Source organism: Sylvia atricapilla, chromosome 13 (assembly GCF_009819655.1).
Source record: "Sylvia atricapilla isolate bSylAtr1 chromosome 13, bSylAtr1.pri, whole genome shotgun sequence".
Taxonomy (NCBI): domain Eukaryota; kingdom Metazoa; phylum Chordata; class Aves; order Passeriformes; family Sylviidae; genus Sylvia; species Sylvia atricapilla.
In genome coordinates this window covers 14,278,896-14,301,539 of record NC_089152.1, presented here as the reverse complement: position 1 = coordinate 14,301,539, position 22,644 = coordinate 14,278,896, and the positions used below count along the sequence as shown (strand labels likewise).

Genomic DNA, 22,644 nt, shown 5'->3' with positions numbered 1-22,644 from the left:
CAAAGGATCAGGCCAGAGAGAAAACATGCCATAGGTGCTTGAAAACCATGAACTGAGAGTCATACCACTATAGGATAATTCAGCTTAGAATGGACCTCAGGAGATCTCCTGTCCAACCTCCTGCTCCAAGTGAGGTGATCGATGAGGGCAAATGCAGTTGTTCAGGGTTTTACCCAGCCTACTCTTGAAACCTCCAAGGATGGAGACTGTCCAGCTTTGGTGGACAGCCTGTTCTCATGTTTGTTGGCTGCTGAGGAAAGAACATTTTCTTTATACCTAGTTTGAACCTCTCATTTACATTTATATTGTTGTCTTCCCACCATGTGCCACTATGAGGAGTCCAAATTTGCCATCTTGATGACTTCATCATAGATACTGGAGGGCCCTGCCAGGCCCCCAAAGTCTGCTTTCATCAGGCTGAGCAAGCCCCCCGTCCTCAGGGATCCAGCTCCCAACCATCTCATTGGCCTCTGCTGAACTTGCTCTAGCTTACTCATGTACTCAGCTGTATTCCCTCACCTGGCAAATTTCTAGACTAATTACCTGTCCCTGTGTAGTTCTCCACCTGTCCAGTGGCTTTTCCTTGCTAAAGGACTGCTCTGATACACAGTGTTTTCTTGAGTATGTATGTCTGCAGAGTTGGGCTTGAAAGCAAATCCTTAGTTAAAGCAAATCAAGTGAAGTGATCTTAATTTCAAAACATAACATTTGTACCTCCTACTGCAGCCTTGAGAATAACACTAAAATGTACCTCCATGCTCAGCCCTTGGCCTGATTTCTCCCTCTGGCCCTTCTCTGGCAACAGTGGAGGCCAAGAGATAGGGACAGGACATGTAAATTCTTTTCTGCTCTTACACTCTTTCCAAGGCATCCATACCACCGGGATCTGTGGTGAATGGTCTTTGGTTTGACCATAGGGATGGTCTTTTCATCCTGTGTTATCAGAGATCATTAATTTTTGTACTTGTATCACTTTCTTGATGTTTCTAACTAAAACAGTACTAAACAATTGTATTTTATATCACTACATCTTCAGTGAAATTCATACGGAACATGTAGATTTATTTTCTTAAAGGAAAATTCATATCACAATCTTTTTATCAAGGCATAACATCAAGAATATTAATTTATTCTGGAGTCTTCAACTGTCTCACTCCTTAATTGAGCCCCACTTAAATAATCACAGAATTACAAAACCAACCAATTTAGGCTGGAAGTAGAATCAATTTAGGCTTCTCAGAGGGAATATGGTCCAACTCCCTGCTCAGAGCAAGGCTAATTTTGATGTTGGATCAGGTTGACCATCATAGCATAAAGTTTTCATCCTAAAAGCTTGTGTAAGGTTGCAAAAAATCTCCGAGGTAAAAAAAAAAATCCTTGTAATTTTGTTGTTGTGAACATACATAGCTTAACTGAATTCAGTCACGGGAACACAGGAGGCAGAACTCCTCGGTTACCAAGTCTTTGTGGACTTCTTCCAGGTTTAGAGCAGCCTTGCAAATAACAGCATTATTCATAGGTTTTGGTTTGCAGTTGGAGAAAAATTCAACTCCATGAATTCTAAGTATCTCTAACATCTCAGACTTCTCTTAATCAGACCCAGAGTGAAAGAGACACATGCTATTTTGCCTGGAAAAGCCTCAAACCAAGCAGTGGATGTAAAAGGGCTGGTGACTTTGTGGCTGTATTTTTTAATCCAGTGGTACTTCGGATGGACGTGTTGAACACTTTCAAGGCATGTTTTCTGAACAGGAATGCTGCTCTCATTTGAGGCCAACAACAGAGAGGAAAGAAGTTTTTTTTTAAGCACAGAGAGTTAGAAAGCTACAATGATTATATAATTTCCTACCTGTCCTAATCACTGAAGTGATTTCAACACATTTTAAGTCATGAAATTCTGTCTTTGTTTTATACATGCCATTTTGCTTCTCCCTATATTTCACAAGAAGAATTGCTGAATCCATTTTTTATTTCCTGTAAGTAGATTTCTACATGCTCCAAGTGTAACTGAAGGCAGATGTAACCATCTGAATTTTAGAAGAAAATGTTACAACTCATAAGTGTCTGTTTATTCTTTGGAAGGCAAATATAGGAAACTAAACTACACTGAATTTTAAAGTTTTCTTAATCTAATATAATTTGTTTTTCTATTACAAAAGTTCCTCATCTTTGTAAGAAATACCAGATTATGTGGTTTTCTAACTAAAAGAATGATGTGTTGTTAAGGGCATTAAGCCTTGTTTTAATAGCTTTCAAGCATTAATTAAATTATTAATGAAATTATTCTGGTCAACAGAAGATAAATATGTGACTTACAAAACTTATTTCAATTATAGTCTTTAAGTAAGAGAAAAGCACTAATGCCTTTTTTCCTCTTTGATGTAATTTTTAGCCAGTTAGAAAGCAGTCAGAGCAGTGCTTATTTCATTCTTTTATTCTTTCACAATTTCTAATCTTTTCTAGATTCACTTCTCATGGGAGTTATTTCTTTCCGAAGCCACAACAATGTTTTTAGAATGGAGAGAAAGGGAAAGCTTTATTCTGTGGCTTTTCCAAAGATAAAGACCTTGTTGTTTTTTCAGTCGATGTAGTCTTTCCACAGTTTGGCACCAGGCTGATCCCTGTTTGGTGCTGGCACACAGGGTTGCTCAGGCGTGGGTAGGTGGAAGGGCACGTGTGAGCTGCCAGCTGCACCGTGTAATCACTTCAGCGAGTGCTGAGCCTGGACCAACCCCTGCAAGTCCCAAATGCTAAGCTAATAACCCTCCTGAGGCATGGAAGTGAAGGTGCTCCTTAAATATTTCCCCAAAGCTTAGCACTAGTGATCAATATCAGGAGAATCAAGAACTGTTTGCAGCTAGAAAATATCCTCAAAATAATCCTTGATGTTAGCACTTCTGTGCATGAGCTGTAGGTGTTACTAACCAGACAGACTGTCAGACAATACATGTGCTGAAAAAAATGATGGGAGCTCTTGATACAGGGAATTTTCCTTAAATCTTTTTAAGTTAGGTCTTTGAAAGGCATCCTGTCCGTGCTAATGTTTCCATAGAAATGCCATCACTTCTAAGTTTTGTGCATCATTTAAAAGTACAGGGGCTCCTCTTTACTCTGCTAGAACTCCTCAGTATGAAGATGTGGGTTCTGCCTTTCTCAGAGATGAATTGTACATTCCTGGCTGGAGGAGCCCAGGCATGCAGACCATTCAGGCACACCACCACTGACTTTCAAGGGGAAATGCTTTCCCCCACTTCTGAGCAAGGATGTTGACCAAGTATCATTCAGTTTATATAGGCAGTTTGGGAATTTGATGTTTATCATTAAAATAAGTAGAATGTTTAAAAGCATGAAGAGTTTATTGTGAATTAGACTGTGTTTGGTCCACTCAGTGCTTAGCAAAGGTTCATGCAGATAGATGCACAGCACCAGTTCTTTCAGCTCCAGAAATTTTGTTCAAAGTCATCTTGCAGTCCATGTAGAGTAGATGGGCCCAGTAGCAAACATTCCTTTCAGTGAACTCAGGACCAGTTTCTTGATTAGCTGGCCAGTGTGGATGCACTTTTTAACTATTCTTCCACAGCCTTGTTTTTCCTTATTCATAACTTGTTATAAAGATGTTCCTATGTATGTAAACACACATACATACAAATATACACCTCTTCAGAAAATTTACCTGTACATTAAACAGACCCACATCCAAAGCAAATAGAAAAGTCTACAAAACCTGTATTGATTTTCTATGTTCTGTTGGCCCAATATACATACACTCTCTGGACTCTTGCAGAACCATTCTCACTGCTTTTTTTATCAGTCTCATAATTTTATGTATGATTTTCATGTTCAAATGAAATACTAGGCAAATTATTTTTGTCCTATTTCCATAAAACTGCTGTACTCACCTTCTGTAGAGAATCAAACCATGAAACTTATCTCCTGTGAAGTTCTCTGCACTATTAGCACTATCAGATATATTTATGCTTCAATAGCTGTTGCAGGTTGTATTTGCCACCCAGCTGTTTTCTCAATGAAAATATTCCCTACTTCTCCTATCAAAGTCAGCCGACATCCAAGCAATCCACTCTGGAAATCCCAAACTTCACATGATCAGTAATTACACAGCACAAGCCCAGCTGAGCTGAGAAGTGTTTTTGTTCATTCTTTAAAACCAAGGATGAAACATGCCCAAAGGACTGTTGTGTTTCATCCAAACTACCGAAGTCCGTGGGACATGAGAGGGAGCAGGTAAATAGTTGAAGTTGTGTTGAAGTCAGGGTGGTTTGAGTTTGTAACACGTGATCAGCCATGTGTTCAGTGTCTGCCCCCATCACACCTGTCCTGCAGTCACTTCGGTGAGGACAGAGGTGTGTCCTGACAGCGCTGCCCTTCCTCTGCACGGGCAGCTCTGGCTGCACAACCTGCACCCGGCTCGGAGCCGCCAGAGCAGTGTTCTCCTCCAAAGGGCCAGGAGTGAATCTGCTTATGCCTAATCTCTAAATTAGTGTGGCCATGAGTCCTTATTTTGTTCATAAAAAGAATAAAAATCGAACACACATATTGGGTACAAACTACTCCCTATTTTTACCAATAACTGTGCTTCTTTTTAATCAGAAATAAACGAAACCCCAGTACAATCTATTGATGAAACCCAGGATCTTTACCCATTAGGAATGGCTTTCAAAGTGGTTTGGAAGCAGTATCAACATATTACTCGGGGGCTGGCTGTTGTTACGATTGTTACATTATGTTGTTTCCATTTTATTTATATTCTGCCATAGAAGTGGCGTTAGGAACCCATTGGAGCCCAGAGCACGGCTTCAAGCCTGAGGTGAAACGTGAGTTAGCAGGACTACAGTAGTCAGCTTCGGGCGGGTTCAGTGGTTTGCTCGCTTAGAAAGCGCAGCCCTGAAGTCGTGCTGCTCGTGTCCTGGCCAGAAGGAGCTGAGCAAGGCGCAGCAGATGCCGGCTGCCTGCGGGCCCCTGCCTTGTTTGGCGTCTGTGAGATGCCTGTAGCACTTGTTTCAGCCTCCTCCCGGTGACAAGACCCATCGTTCTTTCCGGCGTTTCCAGGGAAGAGCAGCGCCTCAGCTCTGTGGGTCTGCGGGAGGAGGGCAGCGCACGCAGCACACCTGCGGGTCCGGCCGCTCCGCTGGCTGAAGGGCCGTCAGCGCTCTGCGGCGGGCGCTTGTCCCGGTGCTTGTCCCGGGGGCTCCAGGAGCAGCGGCCGCCCGGGCCCCGGGCCGGAGCTGCGAGCCGCGGCGCCGGGATTCCCTCAGGCAACGGCGTCCCGGAGTGCGGCCAGTGGCCGTGGCGCGGCGAGTTCTCCATTTATGGACACACGGCCCGTCCCCTCCGCCCCCTCTGTCCCGCCGCCCGTCCCTCCGTCCCTCGGTCCCCTCCGCTCCCTTCCCTCGGTCCCTGGGTCCCCTCCGCTCCCTTCCCGCGCCCTCAGCCCCGGCCCCGCCCCGGCCGGCCGCCAGCTGCGCACGCGGGGAGGGCGGAGCCGCGGCCCGGCCCCGCCCCTCAGCCCGCCCGTCCCTCCGTCCCGGGGCGCCGGCGTGTCTGGGCAGAGCCGCGGGCAGCGCCGCGCCGAGCAGCCGCGATGGTGAGCGGGGAGCTCGGCACGGGGCCGAGCGGGGCCGGGGCGGCTGTGGCGGGGCCGGGGCCCGCGGGGCGAGGGCGGGAGCGCGGCTGTCGCGTCCCCTCGCGCGGTGCCGGGAAGGGGCCGCGGCAGCGCCCCGTGTCCCGCTCCTGGCCCGGGAGGGGTTGTGTAACAGCGCCGGCCTGTGGGGAGCCGGGCCGTGCCAGGCACTTGCCGAGGCCCCGGGGACCCGGGTCGGTGCCGTCAGTGTGGTCCCGAAGCCGCCCGTCCCATCGCGGGGCGTGGGCAGGGCCGGCGCCGCCTGTGGGGACGGGGCGGGCTGCCGCCCTCTCCCGCCGCTTGGGACACGGAGCGGTGCTGGGCGTTGGAGTCCTCGGGCGGGAGGAATCCCCTGGCACGGGTCGGACAACAGGTGACGGCTGTGTCTGAGGGCGCTGGCGGGGCGGTCCCGGCGGGCACAGGCACAGCCCCGCCGTGCCCGGTGCCGGGTCTCGCCGGTGCCGGCAGCGCTCGGCTGTGCCCGAGCCCCGGGGATGGGGCACCGCCGCTGTGCGCTGCTGCTGACCAGGGGACACGGGCGATATCAGAAAACACCTCACTGCTAGGCTGAGGGAAAACTGAGGCTCGGCAGGTGAACCTGGCTCGTCTTTAGTAATTGTCCCCTGATGATGGATAATAGCTTTCATCCTGAAGTAATCCAAATAACGATGATGTCTACCTGTTACACAAGAACCAAGAGCAAGTGGTGAACAGTCCTGTGTGGTAATAAACTAGGCTAAAAAATCCATAACTTTTAAACAAGCAATTTACTTGAAACTGTTCTAAAGCAGAGTACTAAAGAGCTGAGTGTTGAGATACTGGAAGAACTTCTGCAGTATTTCTGCTGAAGTTTAAGTAAAGTTAAGTCTAAAGACTGACCAGCCTAGTTCTTGTGTGTTCAGAGCTTCACTCCCAATACCTTTTCAAGGATGCCTTTCTTATTGCCATTTGACTTCCTGAGGCAAGTCAAGTTGTACGTGGTTACGTCTATGTGGAGCACAGTCTTTGCTTTAAATAAAACATTGCAGATGTTAGGAAGCTACAACTTCTCTTGAAGTCAAGGCTAACGATGCCGACTAGCTCCTATAAAGCTGTTTTTGGTCAGGAGCTTTGAATGAGATAGGTGCTTGTGTTCCCTGGGGGTTGGTTGTTTTGCCAGGTGATTCAGAGCAACTTATCAGCCTCAATCTTTGCTCCTCTAGTACCTTCTGTGGCACAGACACCTGTGGCACAAATGGGCTCCTTGGCAGAGGATGGGTCATTGCTGACAGGTTAAAAAGGGCTGGAAGTCTTTGTTGCAGGTGCTTCAGATATGTCTGCCTGATACTAGTAATACTTTGAGATCAATCTGCTAGTTGATCTGCTGTGGGCTCCATTCATTTATTTTTAATGAAACGTTTTCATTAAAGTAATTTTTGCAAATACATATAAGTAACTGGCAACATACTCTGTGAGATTTACCTCATCAAAATAAGAGAATTACTTTCTTCCACAAGATACGCTTTTTAGGGGTGTATTCAGATAGCTATTCCCCCCCTTTTAATTTGATACTGAAGTAATTTTTCGCTGTGATATCTCAAAATAATATGAATTGCTTTTTTTGATTATTGGTAAGTAATTATTACAACAAAACCAGAAAATAATGATTTTAAAAGTGCTGTTTTTTCAAATAATTATGCCCAAACAATTGTTTGATAGTCATTAGAAGGTAGTATTTTGTAACTTAGTTGGCAGAAGGTTTGCCTGGCAGGACTTACAATGACTGCTGATGAACATGAATCATGCTACTAATATCCTGAAACTTTACACTCATTCTCTGTGCTGTATAAAAAAACTTGCATTATTCCCCTTATTTTTGTCTTAACAGTTTTGATGTCTGAGGGGTGAAAGCAGCTGAATGTTTCAAGTGTTTTACGTTTTCTAAATCGAGTCTTTTCTGCCATATCTTCTTCACTGTAGTCCTCAGAGTGATCCTTTCCCGTTCTGACAGGCTCCCCAGTGCAGGGTGCTGAGTTGCCACTGACACAGGTGCTGTTGGTGCTTCTGGGGCCATGTCCCCGGTCTGTCCCCGGGCTGTCCCCGGTCTGTCCCCGGGCTGTCCCCGGTCTGTCCCCGGGGCCTTTGCCAGCCCGGGCCATGGAGCACTGCCCCGCCCAGCTCAGCTGGCACACTGCAAAGCTCTCTGCCCTTAGCAATAAGGCTGCTCCTTTCTGCTGGTTTATTTTTAATCCAGATCAATATCTGTGTCAAGTTAACAGGATGGTTTCAGGAGCAAATCTGCAGGCATGGAATGGGTGAGCAGTTTCATGGCTGTACATGGCAGTACAAGGTGGGAATGAGCAACAGCAGGTCAAAACTGCTGAAGAGTAAAGCTGACAAGTAAAAGGAACATATGGCAGCTTAAAATTTTTCTCTTGAAATGCATCCATTTTGTTACCTTTGTGTTTCAGTGTTTTAAATTCAAAATAGAAGAATCCTAACAGCTTAGCTGAAGCTTTTAAATCTTCAAAAACTGGGTGTTATGTCGGTGCCAAGTAGTCCCCCTCTAGTGAAGGGCTATGTCCCTAATGTGCAGGAAGCCTCATGGTGAAACTAAGCTGGAACTTGCTCGAAAGGAAGCATATGATCAGCTGAACTTTGTGCTGTTATACTGTGAGTTAGAACCTTCATGTCATGGCGTAGTTCATGAAGATGCATTAGAGGATCTTGAATTGGATGGAAAATCCATACCATGTTACAAAAATGATCTTTAACCTTTCATTTAAAGTAGCTCTTTAGTCTTCAGGGAAAGATTGTTCCCCTGAGTACAGTCAGCTGACTTTGACTCTCCTAAGGATAAAACTTTGGATGTCAGTCAGCAAGTATTTTCTAAGGCAGAAACTGCTACTATATTTAGGAAAAAAGCCAACCACGAAATCAAATAAATGCTCCACCCCAACAGCAACCCATCAGTGATCAACTTTGCCTGCTTTGGTATAGTCTCTGTTCCAGAGTACTTCTGCTGAGTTTTTGTACCAAAAATTTGTTGGGCAAATTGGTACAATGTGTGAGAGTGAGAAGGGAGAGCTCTCGAGAGAAAACAGGATCAGCAGTATCTGGATTAGCTCACAAGTTGTTGAGCAAGCCAGGGTTGTCTAATATACTTATGTTAAAAGAACAATGTGTTTCTATGTTACCTTTAACCAGTACTTCAATGCCAAGCAATTTTCTCTAACACTGCAGTCAGTATGTGTATTTTATCTGGGTGTACTTGGTGTCTTCTTGGTTCCACCTCTTCAGCAAAGATGGAAGGCTGATTTTAAAAAAGGAACCTTTTTTTATAGCAGTTTGACATCAGAAGAGGGCAGACATTTATAGCCCAGTCCATCAAGAAGCTGAGGATGCCTCGATTCCATGTCGTGCCTATGAAAGTCTGCAGAAGTAGAAGATTGGGTTAGCCTTGCTGGCCTTTAGAATTCAGTCCTGAAATAGTGAATGTGTGATGGCAACTGGCACCTTGTACTATCTTAAGTCTCTTTTTTTCTGCAGGGAAGTCACAAGGAAGACAGTGATGCTTCTGTGTTTGAAGGGTGCTTTTCTGTCTGGTGCTGCAGACGGTAGCCTAAGCTCAAACCTTTCTTTCTGCCAAATGTGCAGTACTAGGGAGGGCAGCAGCATGTGCTTTGCGTTATATCTGGAGGTGCATTAATGGAAAATCTTCCAGCTATATGATGTTTCTTTCTGGCTGATATATAAAATATACTAAAACACAGCAGTACTTGATGTGTTTTGTTTAGGCTTGCATTGTGTGCATGCTTGTTTGTGTTCCTAGTTTAGACCTCTAGGATTACGGGTATACTGTGTACGTAGAGCACTTTTTCTGAAGATGCTAATGTATGCAGAATGTTACTCAAATGCAACTTTTGCAGCTGAAACCTGAACATGTGATTGTATATGTATGCACCTCTTAAGCAATTTTCTCATCATCTCTTTTGCCTTCCAGACATGTGTTTTGTTTCTGTTCTACATACATAACATATTGTGGAGGAAGTGGAGTGGCAATGCAATTCGTAGTTTAACTAAACTGCAGCTACTTTTTCTTAACTTAAAGGAATAACATTCACCAGTCTCACTGCCTTGTTCTTAAGGCATTGCTGCACATGTGGCATGGGTGAAGTTAAAACGAGCTTTGTCATGGTTAGCACATGGAATATTAAGCTTTTACGAGTTTTCAGTAATATCTTAGTAATGTTCCCATCTTAACATGGAAAGTGTGTTACCTTGCTTGAAACACTAAAAAGTTGTACATCTCTTTAGAGAACTGTTATTATCACCTTTTATAGTAATTTAAAATATTTTGACTTCATAAATACCAGTATATTGTCTTCTCAGTCTTAGGAGTTAGTCTAAAAGTGTCATTGATCTAAATGGTCATGCACTGCTCTATCCAAGGTATATAACAGAGAATAAAGGCTTTGGTACTCCCAATTTCAGCATAAGGAATTCCTGTGTGTTTGGATTTGTATTCTGATATAGTATACATGTATACATTAATGATGCTCATGTACAGAACATGTAAATAAAGATCTTCAGAGTTGCAGAAAAATCCTTTATATTAATAAAGCCTAACTTAGTTGCTGCATGTTGTGATGAGGAAGGGAGCAAAAAGATAGGTGATTTTTCCTCCTGGGCTCCCAGCTCTTACTTTGCCAGGCTAACCCTGGGAGCAAGTTTCCTGTAGTTCCCTGAAGAGTTCTGACACAGATCTTTGTAGTTCTGCTGATGGAGACCAGCCTGGGACTGGCCTGCAAGTTGTCAGGCTTTTGCTTACCCTTTGGTTCTGGTTATTGCCACAAGAAATGGCTTATAAATGACAAATTCGCCTGCTTTCCTTTTCAGTTTCCTAAAGCACTCTTGTAATGCAATACTGCAGTCTGCTTTTTTTAGGGAGCTGCATTCCAGATCTAGGTGTTGTGTGGCTACTGAAAGACATTAAGAACTGTTAGAAAGGGATTTAGCACCTGATTAACAAGAGTTTTGTTCTGGGAGTTAACCGTGCTAGACTAGAAGCAGTAAAATTGAATCAGTTCTTGGAACTGGGAGGAGTGTGTTAGTATATTGTGTGCTACGAAAATAAGGATTTGGAAAATATTTCAGTTCCTCTGCAAGCACAGAAATCCAGGCAGAGACTTTGATAAGTTGGCTTGCATCACTGGTAGCTCTTTGAGTTAAGCCAACTATGTACTAACCAAACTCTGACCATGAATATGAGCAGCAAAATTTACCTCAGCACAAAAGGCTAATAAACCTTTTGGGGAAAATCATATAAAGGTTCTCTCACGTTTTCTCATCTGTTGAACACTATTCACTTCTTCACTGCCTGTGGTCTGCCAAGGAGCTTTTCTGATTGATGCTGGTCGCTAGCAAATGACCAGCGTTGTTTTAAACTCTGATGCAAGTGGGTTTTTGTACTGCCTGTGTATGGGGAAGTATTCCATGGAGTATGGAGTGCCTGCTGACTTCTGGAGCTGCCGTAGTCAGAGGACTCTGGATAGCTGTAGTGTGTTGATTGGCTTTTATTATTTCTACTATGGCTTTAAAAGTACTCGTAAATATCAGAGAAAAATGGAAGTAAGATTTTTTTTTTCCTATCAGATGAGCACTGAGAGCTGTCTCTGAGGACTTGCTCAGCCGTTCGCCTCAAACTCAGCCTCCCGTGGCACTCCTGGGGCAGCTTGGGTGTGAGGAACTGTAATTTAGTCAGACCTTCCTGAGCTCAATTCAGTCTTTCCCATCTCCTACTCCCTTCCCCACATTCCTGAGATGCCAGTAACTGTCCTGCCCAGGAAGTATGGTTGTCACTCCTCTCCTGACTCATCCTCATCTTCCAGCTTTCCTATCCTCCACCTACTGCTTTCCTCCCTCACTTGTTCAAATCTGTGAATACTCCCTGGGGATGCCAGGTGTGCAGTCAAGTCCTGGCAGTGCATGGGATCCGTTCTCTCTGCTTGACTGAGCCATTGCTGTGATCAGAAAAGGTGTCTTGGTCTACAGCTTTTCCACACACTGAACCTCACAGGTGTTTTCTGTCCCTTCTGTTAAATATGCTTCATGGCAACAGCTTTGGGGTTTGATGGTGTCCTCTACACAAGCAAGTACCTCTAAACCCAAGAGTCTGTAATGTAAACAGCTTAGGAAGAAGGGTGTGGTCAAGGTGTTTTTCCAAAGACACAGCAGCATTTAATTGATCCTAAAACCACTCATGAATTGGGTTCATAAACTATAAAATGTAATTTAAAAAAATTCTGAATTTAATTTTTTTAGTTGAAACTGGAAATACTTTTTTTAAACAAAACAAACGTGAGCGCTGACAAAGAAAGCAGTGCTGGCAATTGGAGCATGAGTCAGAGCTATCAGAAGTGATGCTTACTGGGAAACCTACTTAGAAGGTGCTTTTAAAGTGCAAAGGCTTATCTAGTAACATATCTTACTAATTGTGAACTTGAAAGTTAAAGCTAGATGTTAGCAGATCTTGAGTATCTTTGTGATCAACACTGTCCTGGAAGTGTCAAAAGTATTATAAAATGGGTCTGGTGTTCTGCCGTCTTGTCATGTGTGTGATTTTTCTGCTGCCAGATGTGTCTGGTGGAAGGCACTTCTGGCTTTCAGGGGATCAGTGGAATGGTTTTGGGGTGGAGTGATGATAGATGTTTTTTCTTTAGACTCCTTCAAAAAAAGGGGACATAAATAGTTTCTGCAAAAACATGTGCTTCTAGAAGCTATTTTCATGCTTTTTTCAGCAATCTGAAGTCTAAATGAGAGGTTTTTGTTGGCATCCTTCAAAGAGGATTAGCAGTCTCGTAGTGACTTGCTGCACTTGTCCCTGTACAGGAAGTGTGGGGCTTTTTTTCCTTGCCAGCTCAGAACCACTCACTGAATCACTGTCATCAGCTGAGCCTGAGTCTGTAACCACTTCTTGGTCAGCCTTGTCTAATTTAAGTGTTGAAGTCATGTTCAAGTTGGAACAATGCAGCCTGATACCCTCTATAAAACAAGCAAAGTGTTTTCAACGGCTTTAAAGTCTTTCCTGCTTGTGTCTTATGAAATATGCTGCCTGATGTTTGATCTTGCACCCTAGGACAGTCTTCTGTTTTCAGTCTGACATTCCACAACATTTGTGAGGCTTTAAATTCTAGGCAGTTTACCAACGTGCACTGTTATCTTTTGCAGTGATTGATGTCTTTTCCTGTGCTTTGAGTTGGATATTGCTAATAGCAGCAATACAGAGAGATGGAGTTGGAGCCTCTTGTTAGTAATATGTTTGCAGTGCCAAGCGGTAGTCGAGAGCTTGTCTCATCTTGTTTTGGTTTGTTTTTTTTTCCCTGCCTTGAAGGATACAAGTCTGCACAAATGCCTAAGTGCTTCCAAATTTGCTTTTGCAATAACTTGCAAGCCTGTGTTATTCCCGGCTTTGTAAAGAAGTGCACAGATGCAAAGTGTGTTTACTGCTGCCAACGCGTTTGGAGTCCCTGGGGTTGTGAGCCCTGGACCCTTTATAGCTCCTTTTGTGCTCTGAGGGGTAGCAGGAACATGCCGAGGGGAAATGTTTACCTCGCTATTGCAAACATCTTTCAGCTGGTGTGCTCCTTCTGCCACACACTGGCATGGTCACCTCCTGGTCACTTGGGTTTTAGACTTACTGCAGCTGTTTTGATATATGAACCAGAAAATACTTCTTTTGCTAAGTGGGAGGGTGTTCTTGAGGCATACTGAAGGAGAGCTTTGATTAAACCTGATCTTAAAAGCCATTTCATGGGACTTAAAAGCAAGAGCATACTTTTAAGTTTAAGCATTTGTTTTTTCTTTCAGTATTTGAGGAGCATTTAATTTGTCCACTTACTAATTTTGAAAGAATTTGTTTTCCTGTACTGATACCCACCTGTATTCAGTACATACCTAAAGAAAGAGGAATGTGCAAAAGTATTTATAACAATAATTGAGAACAGTCAGACTACATATATACTTAAATTAATTGGGCAATTAAAAATGTGGTTAGATTCATTCCAAAAAGGATATAAAGCTACAAATCCACCCATTCTTGCTTTCAGGCCACAGAGGTATAAGCTGTCTACAAAGTTGGATGTAGTAGATAAATCTATGGTATCTTCTGGTAAGGCAAAAGAAACTTGGATTTTGCATAATTATTTCTACTGTCTAGCTAAATATAGATTATGTTTTTGAAGGAATCAGTGACAGCATGCAATCAGCTGGGAAAAATAATTAGTCATGGGAATTCCTAGTTATATTAGACTCTTGTGTCTTAGTTCCGTATTTTTTTTGTTGACTCTTGATAGTGTCATTTTTATGAGAGCAGGTGAAATTAAATACACCACTCCTATCAGGAAACTTCTCATTCCTTTCCTACTACAGTTTGAATTCAAAATTTGGCTACAATGAAAACTGATATATTACTAAGCATGACTTTATTACATGTAGTTTCTGTACCATGAAATATCCCACTTCACATGTAAACTTGATTAGTTTGAATTGCCTGAAATCCAGAAAACAAATATTTGACTTGGCCAATTAAAATATTATGCATCCACTAAGAACAGAATTATACAGCTGGATTTATTTTCTCCACTTAAAAACTGTGCCTTACTCACAGTCATGTTTCCCCCACTTGATGCTGTGTTGTTGGTAGTCTCCAAAGCCTTTTTCCGTGCTTCCCCTCAAGTATACACTGGGAACTGCTATATTGGTTAGTAATTGCTAGATTCAGCAAACCAGAATTTCCTACAAAAACATTCTGGTCTTTGCAGTGGAAAAGCAAAAATAGCATCTCAGAGCAGGGCAGTTTGGATGTGTTCAGTTCTGGAGGAGATCCTGGCTGTTTTTTGTGTATCCTGCAGGACTTGAGCAGACTGAAGTAAGGTGCCTTTTGGAATTGATGTGCCCTGGTGGAGGGGGAAGCAGCAGCCTCCTGCTATGGAGGAGCAGTGTAAACCTGCTGAGAAATCTATTGCAAAAGAGCAAAAACTGCCTGATTCTGTCCTGAGCTGTACCCAGACTGTTGGCCACTATTATCTGCTGTGGCTGTTGGCTTTGCAGTCTCTCCCTGCTTTTCCCTGGGGCAGCTGAGGGTTCATTGTCCCAGCTGTCTGCAGCCACCTTTGCTGGGTGTGCTGGTGGCACTGGCACACAGTGCTGCTGTGAGGAGGGACCTTCTCCCAGCTGAGGGTGGGACTCAGCAGCCCCTTGGCCATTTGGTGGCCAGTGCTTTCCATGGCTGGGGGCAAAGTCCTGGCAGGACCCAGGGCAGTGCTTCAGAGCCCTGGCAGGACCCAGGGCCCGTGTTGGTGATTGTTGTTACAGGAAGAGACTGCCAGCAAATAGAGCTTGGAGTAACTTCCACAGACTGCTATTTGTTACGGATTTTAAAGAAGGATTAGACTTGACCCAGGGAAAAAGGAGACTGGGATGTTTTGTAACGAGTGGAGATCCTGTTATGGCTCTGTGGAGGTCTGAGCTGAGGTCTGGCCTTTAATGAGCAAAATCTTGAGCTCCATTTGAAGCAGAGTTGGGAGTGGGGAGAATGACTTCATTGTAGGAGAGGCCACTGCTTTTGCTGTTTTGCTGTGCTTTCGTTGTTTTTTGTCTCAGCGTTGAGTTGCAACCACGGAGTTCAAAGCATGAGCTGTTTTCAGATGAGAAGGAAAGGTCTTCAGCAGAGCGAGTCAGGTCAGAAGTGTACCTACAAGTGAAAGAGGACTAGGCAGTACCTGAGTATCCAGTATCTGAAACTCTAGATAGTTGAGTACCTCTTTTTAACAACTGAGCCTGGTTTCTTAAGCAGCTTAGATATTTGTCTATAATTGTCACTCTTGTCTCTCAGCAGTCTATAATATATATCTGCATAGCAATAAAGGACTAGATTCAGTGTATTGGAGAAAATAAAAATTTGCCCAATTTGATACTTGCTTTAAATAACAAATCAGCATATATTCCAGTATGTAGTCAGCAAAACTTAAATTTGATAAAACTGAAATGGCTTCCGTTGTGGTTTTAGTGGGTATATATGATAAATGAGATTAATCTGTTCTAGCTTGAAGCTGCCTTCAGCACACAGAATGTGTTCTGTACAGCCTCCAGTGACTTTAACCTCACTCTCAGAAATATGTAATGAAGTGTTTGAGGCTACAAAGTGGTTGAACTTGAGTAGCACAGAGAGAATGGATTATTTCACATAATTGTGTGACTATTGGTAATTAATATTTCACAGTGATTAATTATTTATTGATTATTTCTCCTAGATAGGACTGTTGGTAACTGGCAGTTCTGATGTTGAAAGGAATACTTGGTTTGTGAGTTCCAGTGTCAGTAACCCAGCTGACTGCCCCAGGGGCCTCAGCGCTGTTCCCATGAGTACTATTTGTTAAAGCTTTTCTAGTAGTAATAGGAATTCTGGTTCCAGGGTTCTTAATGCCTGAAATACCAGCACACCCAGTCCACAGAGACCTGATCTCAATATGCAGAATAAGTTCATGACCAGCAGTGGTTTCTTCCTGTCGTTGACTTTGTGTTTTTATTCTCAGTACATTCTAGGAGCACTTGAGAGGAAGTGTGGCAGTGGCTGCTTATTCCCATATTTGGTATTGTTCTAGACAGAATGGACATCCCTCGCTAAAGGAGAGGGCTGATCCAGTGTTCCTGGGCAATCGAACCTGCCTCCAGCCATGGCTTAATCTTGGCAGAGGCACAGGAGTCCATTTCCTTTGCAGCTGTGCATGGTGCAGTTTTCTGCCTGGAGTTGCAGTGATGGTTGGTGGCACTGGTGGGGTCCCTTCAGATAGGTGGGCATGGCTTCACAATACTAAAAGCTTGTATTTATGTGGGTGCAAATCCTTGTTCTCCAGTGGAGCTTCCGTGGGTCTACACGTTAGTAGTGGTGTGTTTTGTGTTATAAAGAGTTGGAATTAGTGAGTGTTACTGAGTACTTAAGTGAAATGAGCACTCGAGTCTTTAACTGTGGAAAAATAAACAATATTCAGAACATCAACTCACTTGCATCTCCTAACTTTCTCTTTGATATTTTTCCTGAGACTTTTATTGTAAAGGGCTCATGTCTTCTGTACAGATTTAGGAATGAGGAGGGAACCCCAAGCCCTTAATCTGCTTTCTTAAATGGTCATTTTTAAAGCCATATTGAGAAAGAAGCAAATGCAATATATTTCAGGAAAGCATTGTAATCACTGACAGTATAGGCGCTACTTCACTCTGGAATAGCTGGCTGCCTTATCTGTTTCCATGCAATTCACCAGTAAAGAGACGAACTTAGGACTGCAGAAATTAATCTTTATTTTATTAGTCCTGAGATTGATCTTTTCTTGTTCTTAATTATTACAATCTGTATTTGAACTGAGACTAAATAAGTTCAGCTGCATGTGTCAGAATGCCTAAAATTAATCCTTTATGGAGACAGTCTTGACAGAACCAAAACCTCCAGTTATGAACAAGAAAGGAATGTCTGAAATCAATCCAGAAGAACAGAGCATAATGCAGAGTTTTAAATCCCTGTTTCAATGCCACAGGATAAGTTTATAGACTTGAACAACTGAGCATTTCTTTTGGGGAGAGGAATTTAAGAGCTGTTTATTCTGAAAAGAGGCTTAGCGGTGTGGAAGCTGACAAGTGCTGAAGCAGGTCTGTTTGGGCTGTACTGTACAACCTGTACCCTTACACTATAGGCAGGTACTTCATAAACCACTGAGGATGTTCTGATGGATGTTCTGGAGGTGGTAGTTTGTAATGGAGGAGTGTGTTGTTACCACAGTTAATGAATTAGTCATGGAGAGCTATTTAGTCTGACACACCTCCAGAGAGTTCACCTACTGAAATCAGGTTTTCTTTTGTTCATTTCTTAATGATACAGCAGGCTGAGTGTTCCTGCTCCTGTGGCCATTAGGTGACTTTTTCCCTCGACTTGTCCCATCTGTGGGTCTGTTCTGAGACCAGAAGACATTTTCAATGAAGCAGAGAACAGTCTTTACCCTGCAGCTCTGTGGGGTCTTCTCTGAGTGGGGCTGGAGTCCAGCCTGGGACTGAGACGGGCAAAGCGAGCAAAACTGCTCCTGTCAGTCTGGCTGTAACCCACCCAGTGTGGTTTTACTGGGTCTCTGATACTCAAAAATGGTTAAACAGCTCTTAACTTAGGTGAGGGGGAGACTTCAGTCAAAAATACCACTTTTAACTTTTACTGTTCTAGAAGAGCTTCAGATGCTGGGGAGTTCTTCCTAGTCCGCACTTCAAAATATGTAGGTGGAGAGTCAGTAATTGTGATGGTAACTCCCTGTGGGGAGGTAGCTATGGTCATTCATTTTACATCTGAAGCAGACATAGAATATACATTTTTATTTCAAGGTTATTTTGCCTGGTAACTACACTGAGATCTTAAAGATAGAAGTCAAGGTTGTAATGGTGTTTGTATTGGATTTTTTTTCCCCCCCAAGCCTTCAAAAATATTTTATCATCTTGCTCTTTACAGGTGTGGAGTAGTAGGTTAACTCTAAAATACTAATCTTGTTGCTGTTTGCTCATTGATAGTGCAGGTGTACAAACAGGAAAAGAAAAAAAACAAAGGGGAAATTAATATCTGATTGCTAAAACAAAGAAGCTCAAATTTAGTAGCTAAAATTATGTTCAGTCTGGTAACAGGATACAGTGAACAATGAAACTACATTCTGTAGCTAATTGTGTCCTTTTAGGGCTTGTATTGGAATTGTACTTGACCAATTGAAACTCATCAGGGGAGTAGAAGTCAACCTCATTTAAATGAACCAACCTACTTTTTTTGCATCCACCTCAATGAGATGCCTAGGCTATTATTTTTCTTTCTTTGTATTTTTGAAGACTTTGGAATATATTCAAGAATGAAAAACTAACTAGCTTTTGTTTTTTTAAGGTGGTGTTTTAAGTCAGGGCAGGTCAGGACACTGTATGTATTAGAACTAGCAGGTGGAGGAATTACTTTTCTGTTTTCTATCCATTTGCTACTACACTGTGGTAAAACATACAGTTTTGCCCCCTTGTTCCTGCTCTTCCTTCCAGTGTCTAGTGTGACAATGTGGGAGAACCTCCCAAAGTTGCAAAGCAGTGCAGAGCCTTTGTGATCACGCTGTGGGTGTTGTTTTGTGCTGGTGCCAATTTAATAAGGATGGAGTGAGGAATAAATCTGAGGCATGTCCCTAACAGCTGCCATGGACTGTGTTGTGGAGCTCTCCTAGGAGCCTAAATTATCCATAGCAGGAGAGAGGGCTGGAATCCTCTGCTGGTTTTCACAGATGATCCATGCCAACTATGTTGTGCCTTCTCTGAGGGAGATGTGACTTGGTCCACATAGGCTGAGTGACAGAACTTCGTTGAACAGGGAAGAGAATAAGGGAAATAATTCTAAGAGGGAATGGTGGAATGGTCTGGGCTGGCAAGATGGTGGGAGCCTAGTCTGGTCCAGGCAAGCTGCTTCCAATTTCCATGTTAAGTTTTGCTCCTTCAGCTCTGCCTTAGTAGACTCTTTCCATCTGTTCATAAGCCTTTAATATTGCTGATGGAATTGGTTCAGTCTGACACCTTCTCTGATTCTAACCTCGTATAGGAAATGTATTTGTCCTCCTACCCACAGATCAGCTATTGAAATACTTGCCTGACTCTCAGTCTTTGCTCTCACCTTCTACAGTTGCCTTCCTCATGCCTTCCCTTTACATCTTTAACTCTCAGCAAGCTTTTGCAGAGGTCTTTTGTCTTCAGCTGCCAATCCCAAAGGGCATGCTCCAATTCATTACAGGCTTTCAGCGTGATTTTGGGGCTTTGTTCCTTAAATGTTATCTGTCATGATGTAATGTGATGTCTAAGTTATGTCTTTACTAGTAGTTCTAAACAGGTTTAGGCTTGCTCAGGCAACGGTGTGTGTAAATATTGGATCATTTTCCTGGTCCTTTTCAAAGTGCAGATTTTCCTGGCAGTACATCCTACTGGGAAATTTGCAATGAAATATGTTGTATAAAGGCAAAGAAGTCCTATCTTGTACTTTGCAGTAAGGTCGTGGAGATGAAAATGCATGTACAGATGTACATTTGTAATTCATGAACATGGTTATGTGAATGTCATGTTATTACTTAAATGCCTGTATATAAAACATGTGACTTTAGCAGTAGATTACAAATAAGTTTTTATCTTTTTAGTAGTCTGTACAGATACTGCTGGTGAGTGTTGGACAGTTTTTCAAAGTGCAGTAAAAGATACAAATAATTGGTACATTAGCACTAAATAGGCAAAACGTCCCTGAGGATAGATCTCTAGTAGGAATCTGTGGGATTGCTGGTGTCAGGTATTGCCTGTATCCCACAGACCACAAGTGTGTGTTAGAAGACACAGGAAAGCCTTTCTGTCATGCAAGCTGTCACCAAATGACTTTAAAATGCAGAGCATTTTTAAACCTGCTGTCAACACAATACAGCTTCTTTACAGCTGGACACAACTTTTATTTGCAAAATGTTCTGTGGCACCTTTTTTCACCACTAATAACCAAAACCTCTGACACTTTATTTGCAAAGTTTTGTCCATTTTGATAGCTAGTTTTGCTAAACTGGCAATTATTGACTCATCCATGACTAAGTTACTGCTGTTCTCTAGAAATCTGGGCTTTACCTGATGCTCTCCCATGCAAGTGCTATGTAAATCAGCTCTTGCTAAACATTGAGATTTGACAGGAGCAAATTGCAAAGCAAGATAGCTGCAGGCTGCCTCTTATTCCTCTTACTGTGTTTCAGCAGGAAAAAAATTATTCTGCCAGTCAGGCATTGCAAAAGGATTATGCAGAAGCACATATGCATATCTAATAGTCTGATTCTTTAGTCTACAGATTTTAAGAGATGCTTTCCTTAACTGGATGAGACATGCTTAGCTGCATAACATAGTTGTTCAAATTAATGTTTTGTAGGGGAAAGAAGAAGGCACAGGCAGATGGCTGGGGTGGCTGAAGATGATCACACACATGGCCGATGTGTGATGTATTTTTTCACTATATGATACATAGAACTGTGTGTGTTTTGTAGAAAACAAGTTTTTCTCACTTATGTGCTCAGGTTTGAGGTATGGTAATTACCCTGGATGTGTGTACAGACTGGAGAGTGAGAGACTGGAGAGCAGCACCATGGAAAAAGGGACCTGGGGTCCTGGCTGATGGCAGCTTGAACAGGAGAGCAGCCACGAGGGCCAGGTGTCCTGGGGGCATCAGGTGGGCAAGGGCTGGGATTGTCCTGCTCTGCTCTGCATTGGGGCAGCCTCACCTCCAGTGCTGGGGGCAGTTCTGGGCACCACCATATGGAGCTGTTAGAGAGTGTGCAAAGCACAGCATGAAGATGGTGAGGGGAAGCTGGAGAACACCGAGGGAACAACTCACTGCAGGCACAGCCTCCTCATGAGGGGAGGAGGAGGGACACACACTGATCTCTTCGCTCTTTTGACCGGTGACAGGGCCTGAGGCAGTGGCCTGAAGTTGGGTCAGGGGTGGTCTAGTTTGGGCATCAGGGAAAGGTTCTTCCCCCAGAGGGTAGTTGGGCACTGCAATAGGCTCCCCAGGGCAGTAGTCACAGCACCAGCCTGACAAAGCTCCAGGAGAGTGGTCAGCACTCTCCCAGGCACGTGGTGGGATTCTTGAGGATGTCCTATACATGGAGTTGGACTTCTGTGGATCCCTTCTAAGTCAGGATATTCTATGATTCTGTGGCTTTAGCAGACGTTTTGAGAATGATAATGAGACTCCCAAACCTGTGTTGCTAAATTACCAATCTCAGAGCTTCAAATCCCACCTGATTTACTGGAAGGGTTAAAAGCTTTCTGTGTCTTGTGCCTTTACTCCCTTTTCCAGCTTATGCTTTAGGTCCTGTAGGGCCTGGTGCCCTCAGGTGACCTCGGTGGCCCCAGTTACCAGCAGTGCTGCTACACTGGCAGGACTGAAGCTGTAGGAGATGATGTGGCTGGGAACTGGGAGCTTTAGCCTGACTTCACTCCTGGTCTGCAGCTGCCTCTGAATGCTTCACTAATGTGACAAAATGTGAGAAATGCAGTCCAAGACCAAACAGTCTTTCAGTCAGTTCAACTGGAATGAAATCAATAAATATCTGAAATATTAGAATAAGATCTTACAGTATTGCATAGAGAACTTAATAGGGAAGTAGGGTTATTCATCTACCTATTAAAAGGCCAAACTAGATGAGGCATTCCAGTGCCCACAGGCTTTGGGTTATGTTTCTGCATTTAAATGCAACAGGACTTACACTAGGGATTATTTTGTGCTGCTTGTAAACAATTTACAAACTTTACTAAAGAACAGTTCCTGCTGCTGTGTTCTTTTAATTTTGAAAAAATGTAAAGAGAAAACCCCAAGGTTTTCCTTAACGTAGGTGATTATGATAGCTTTCATTAATTTGGTTATTAATGAGGAATGAGTTTGAAATACTAAAAATTGTGTTCTTAATGGCCACATAGCAAAGGCTCACAGACTGGTTTAGCTGCTGGCAGCCTTCAAACCTTGCTTGTTGAAAAACCAACTGTGTAAGGAGTTCCTCTGGTCTTGCTGGATTTGGACTTACTGGACTTAGTTTTGTTGATACTCTTTTTCTGTGTTTGTGTAAAGTTATCTTTACACAAGATATTTGAAGATCCACCTCTATAAGGATTGGAACGAATTGTCCATTTCAGTGAGACAGATTAGATGGAATCTGTAACATAGGGTTTCAGCTAGTCATCTGAAATATGCAGACAAGGAGGAAAACATAAGATGTGTCCTCTTTTAAATTTTATTTTTTTTAAAGGATACTTTCCTTAGAAACAGGCTGCCTCAAAATTTTCTTTCTGTGCAGTCTTGCAGGTGATTGTTGGCCTAAATACCTTCTCCAGAAGTAAATTGTTTTCTACTCAACTAAACCTTACTAGGCGTAAATAAAACTGGCAAGTTATTACAGATACCT

The 22,644-nt window shown here is 43.2% G+C and overlaps 1 protein-coding gene across 2 annotated transcripts in view; it reads left to right on the top strand.

Moving 5' to 3' along the window:
• The first annotated feature begins 5,536 nt into the window (after positions 1–5,536).
• MYO1E (myosin IE) overlaps positions 5,537–22,644 on the top strand; it is a 73,807-nt gene continuing 56,699 nt past the window's right edge. For both annotated transcript variants that reach the window (XM_066328526.1, XM_066328527.1), the window contains exon 1: positions 5,537–5,602. In XM_066328526.1, the coding sequence (XP_066184623.1) occupies positions 5,600–5,602 (3 nt within the window). In that variant the 5' untranslated portion in view covers positions 5,537–5,599. The remainder of the gene's footprint in view (positions 5,603–22,644) is intronic.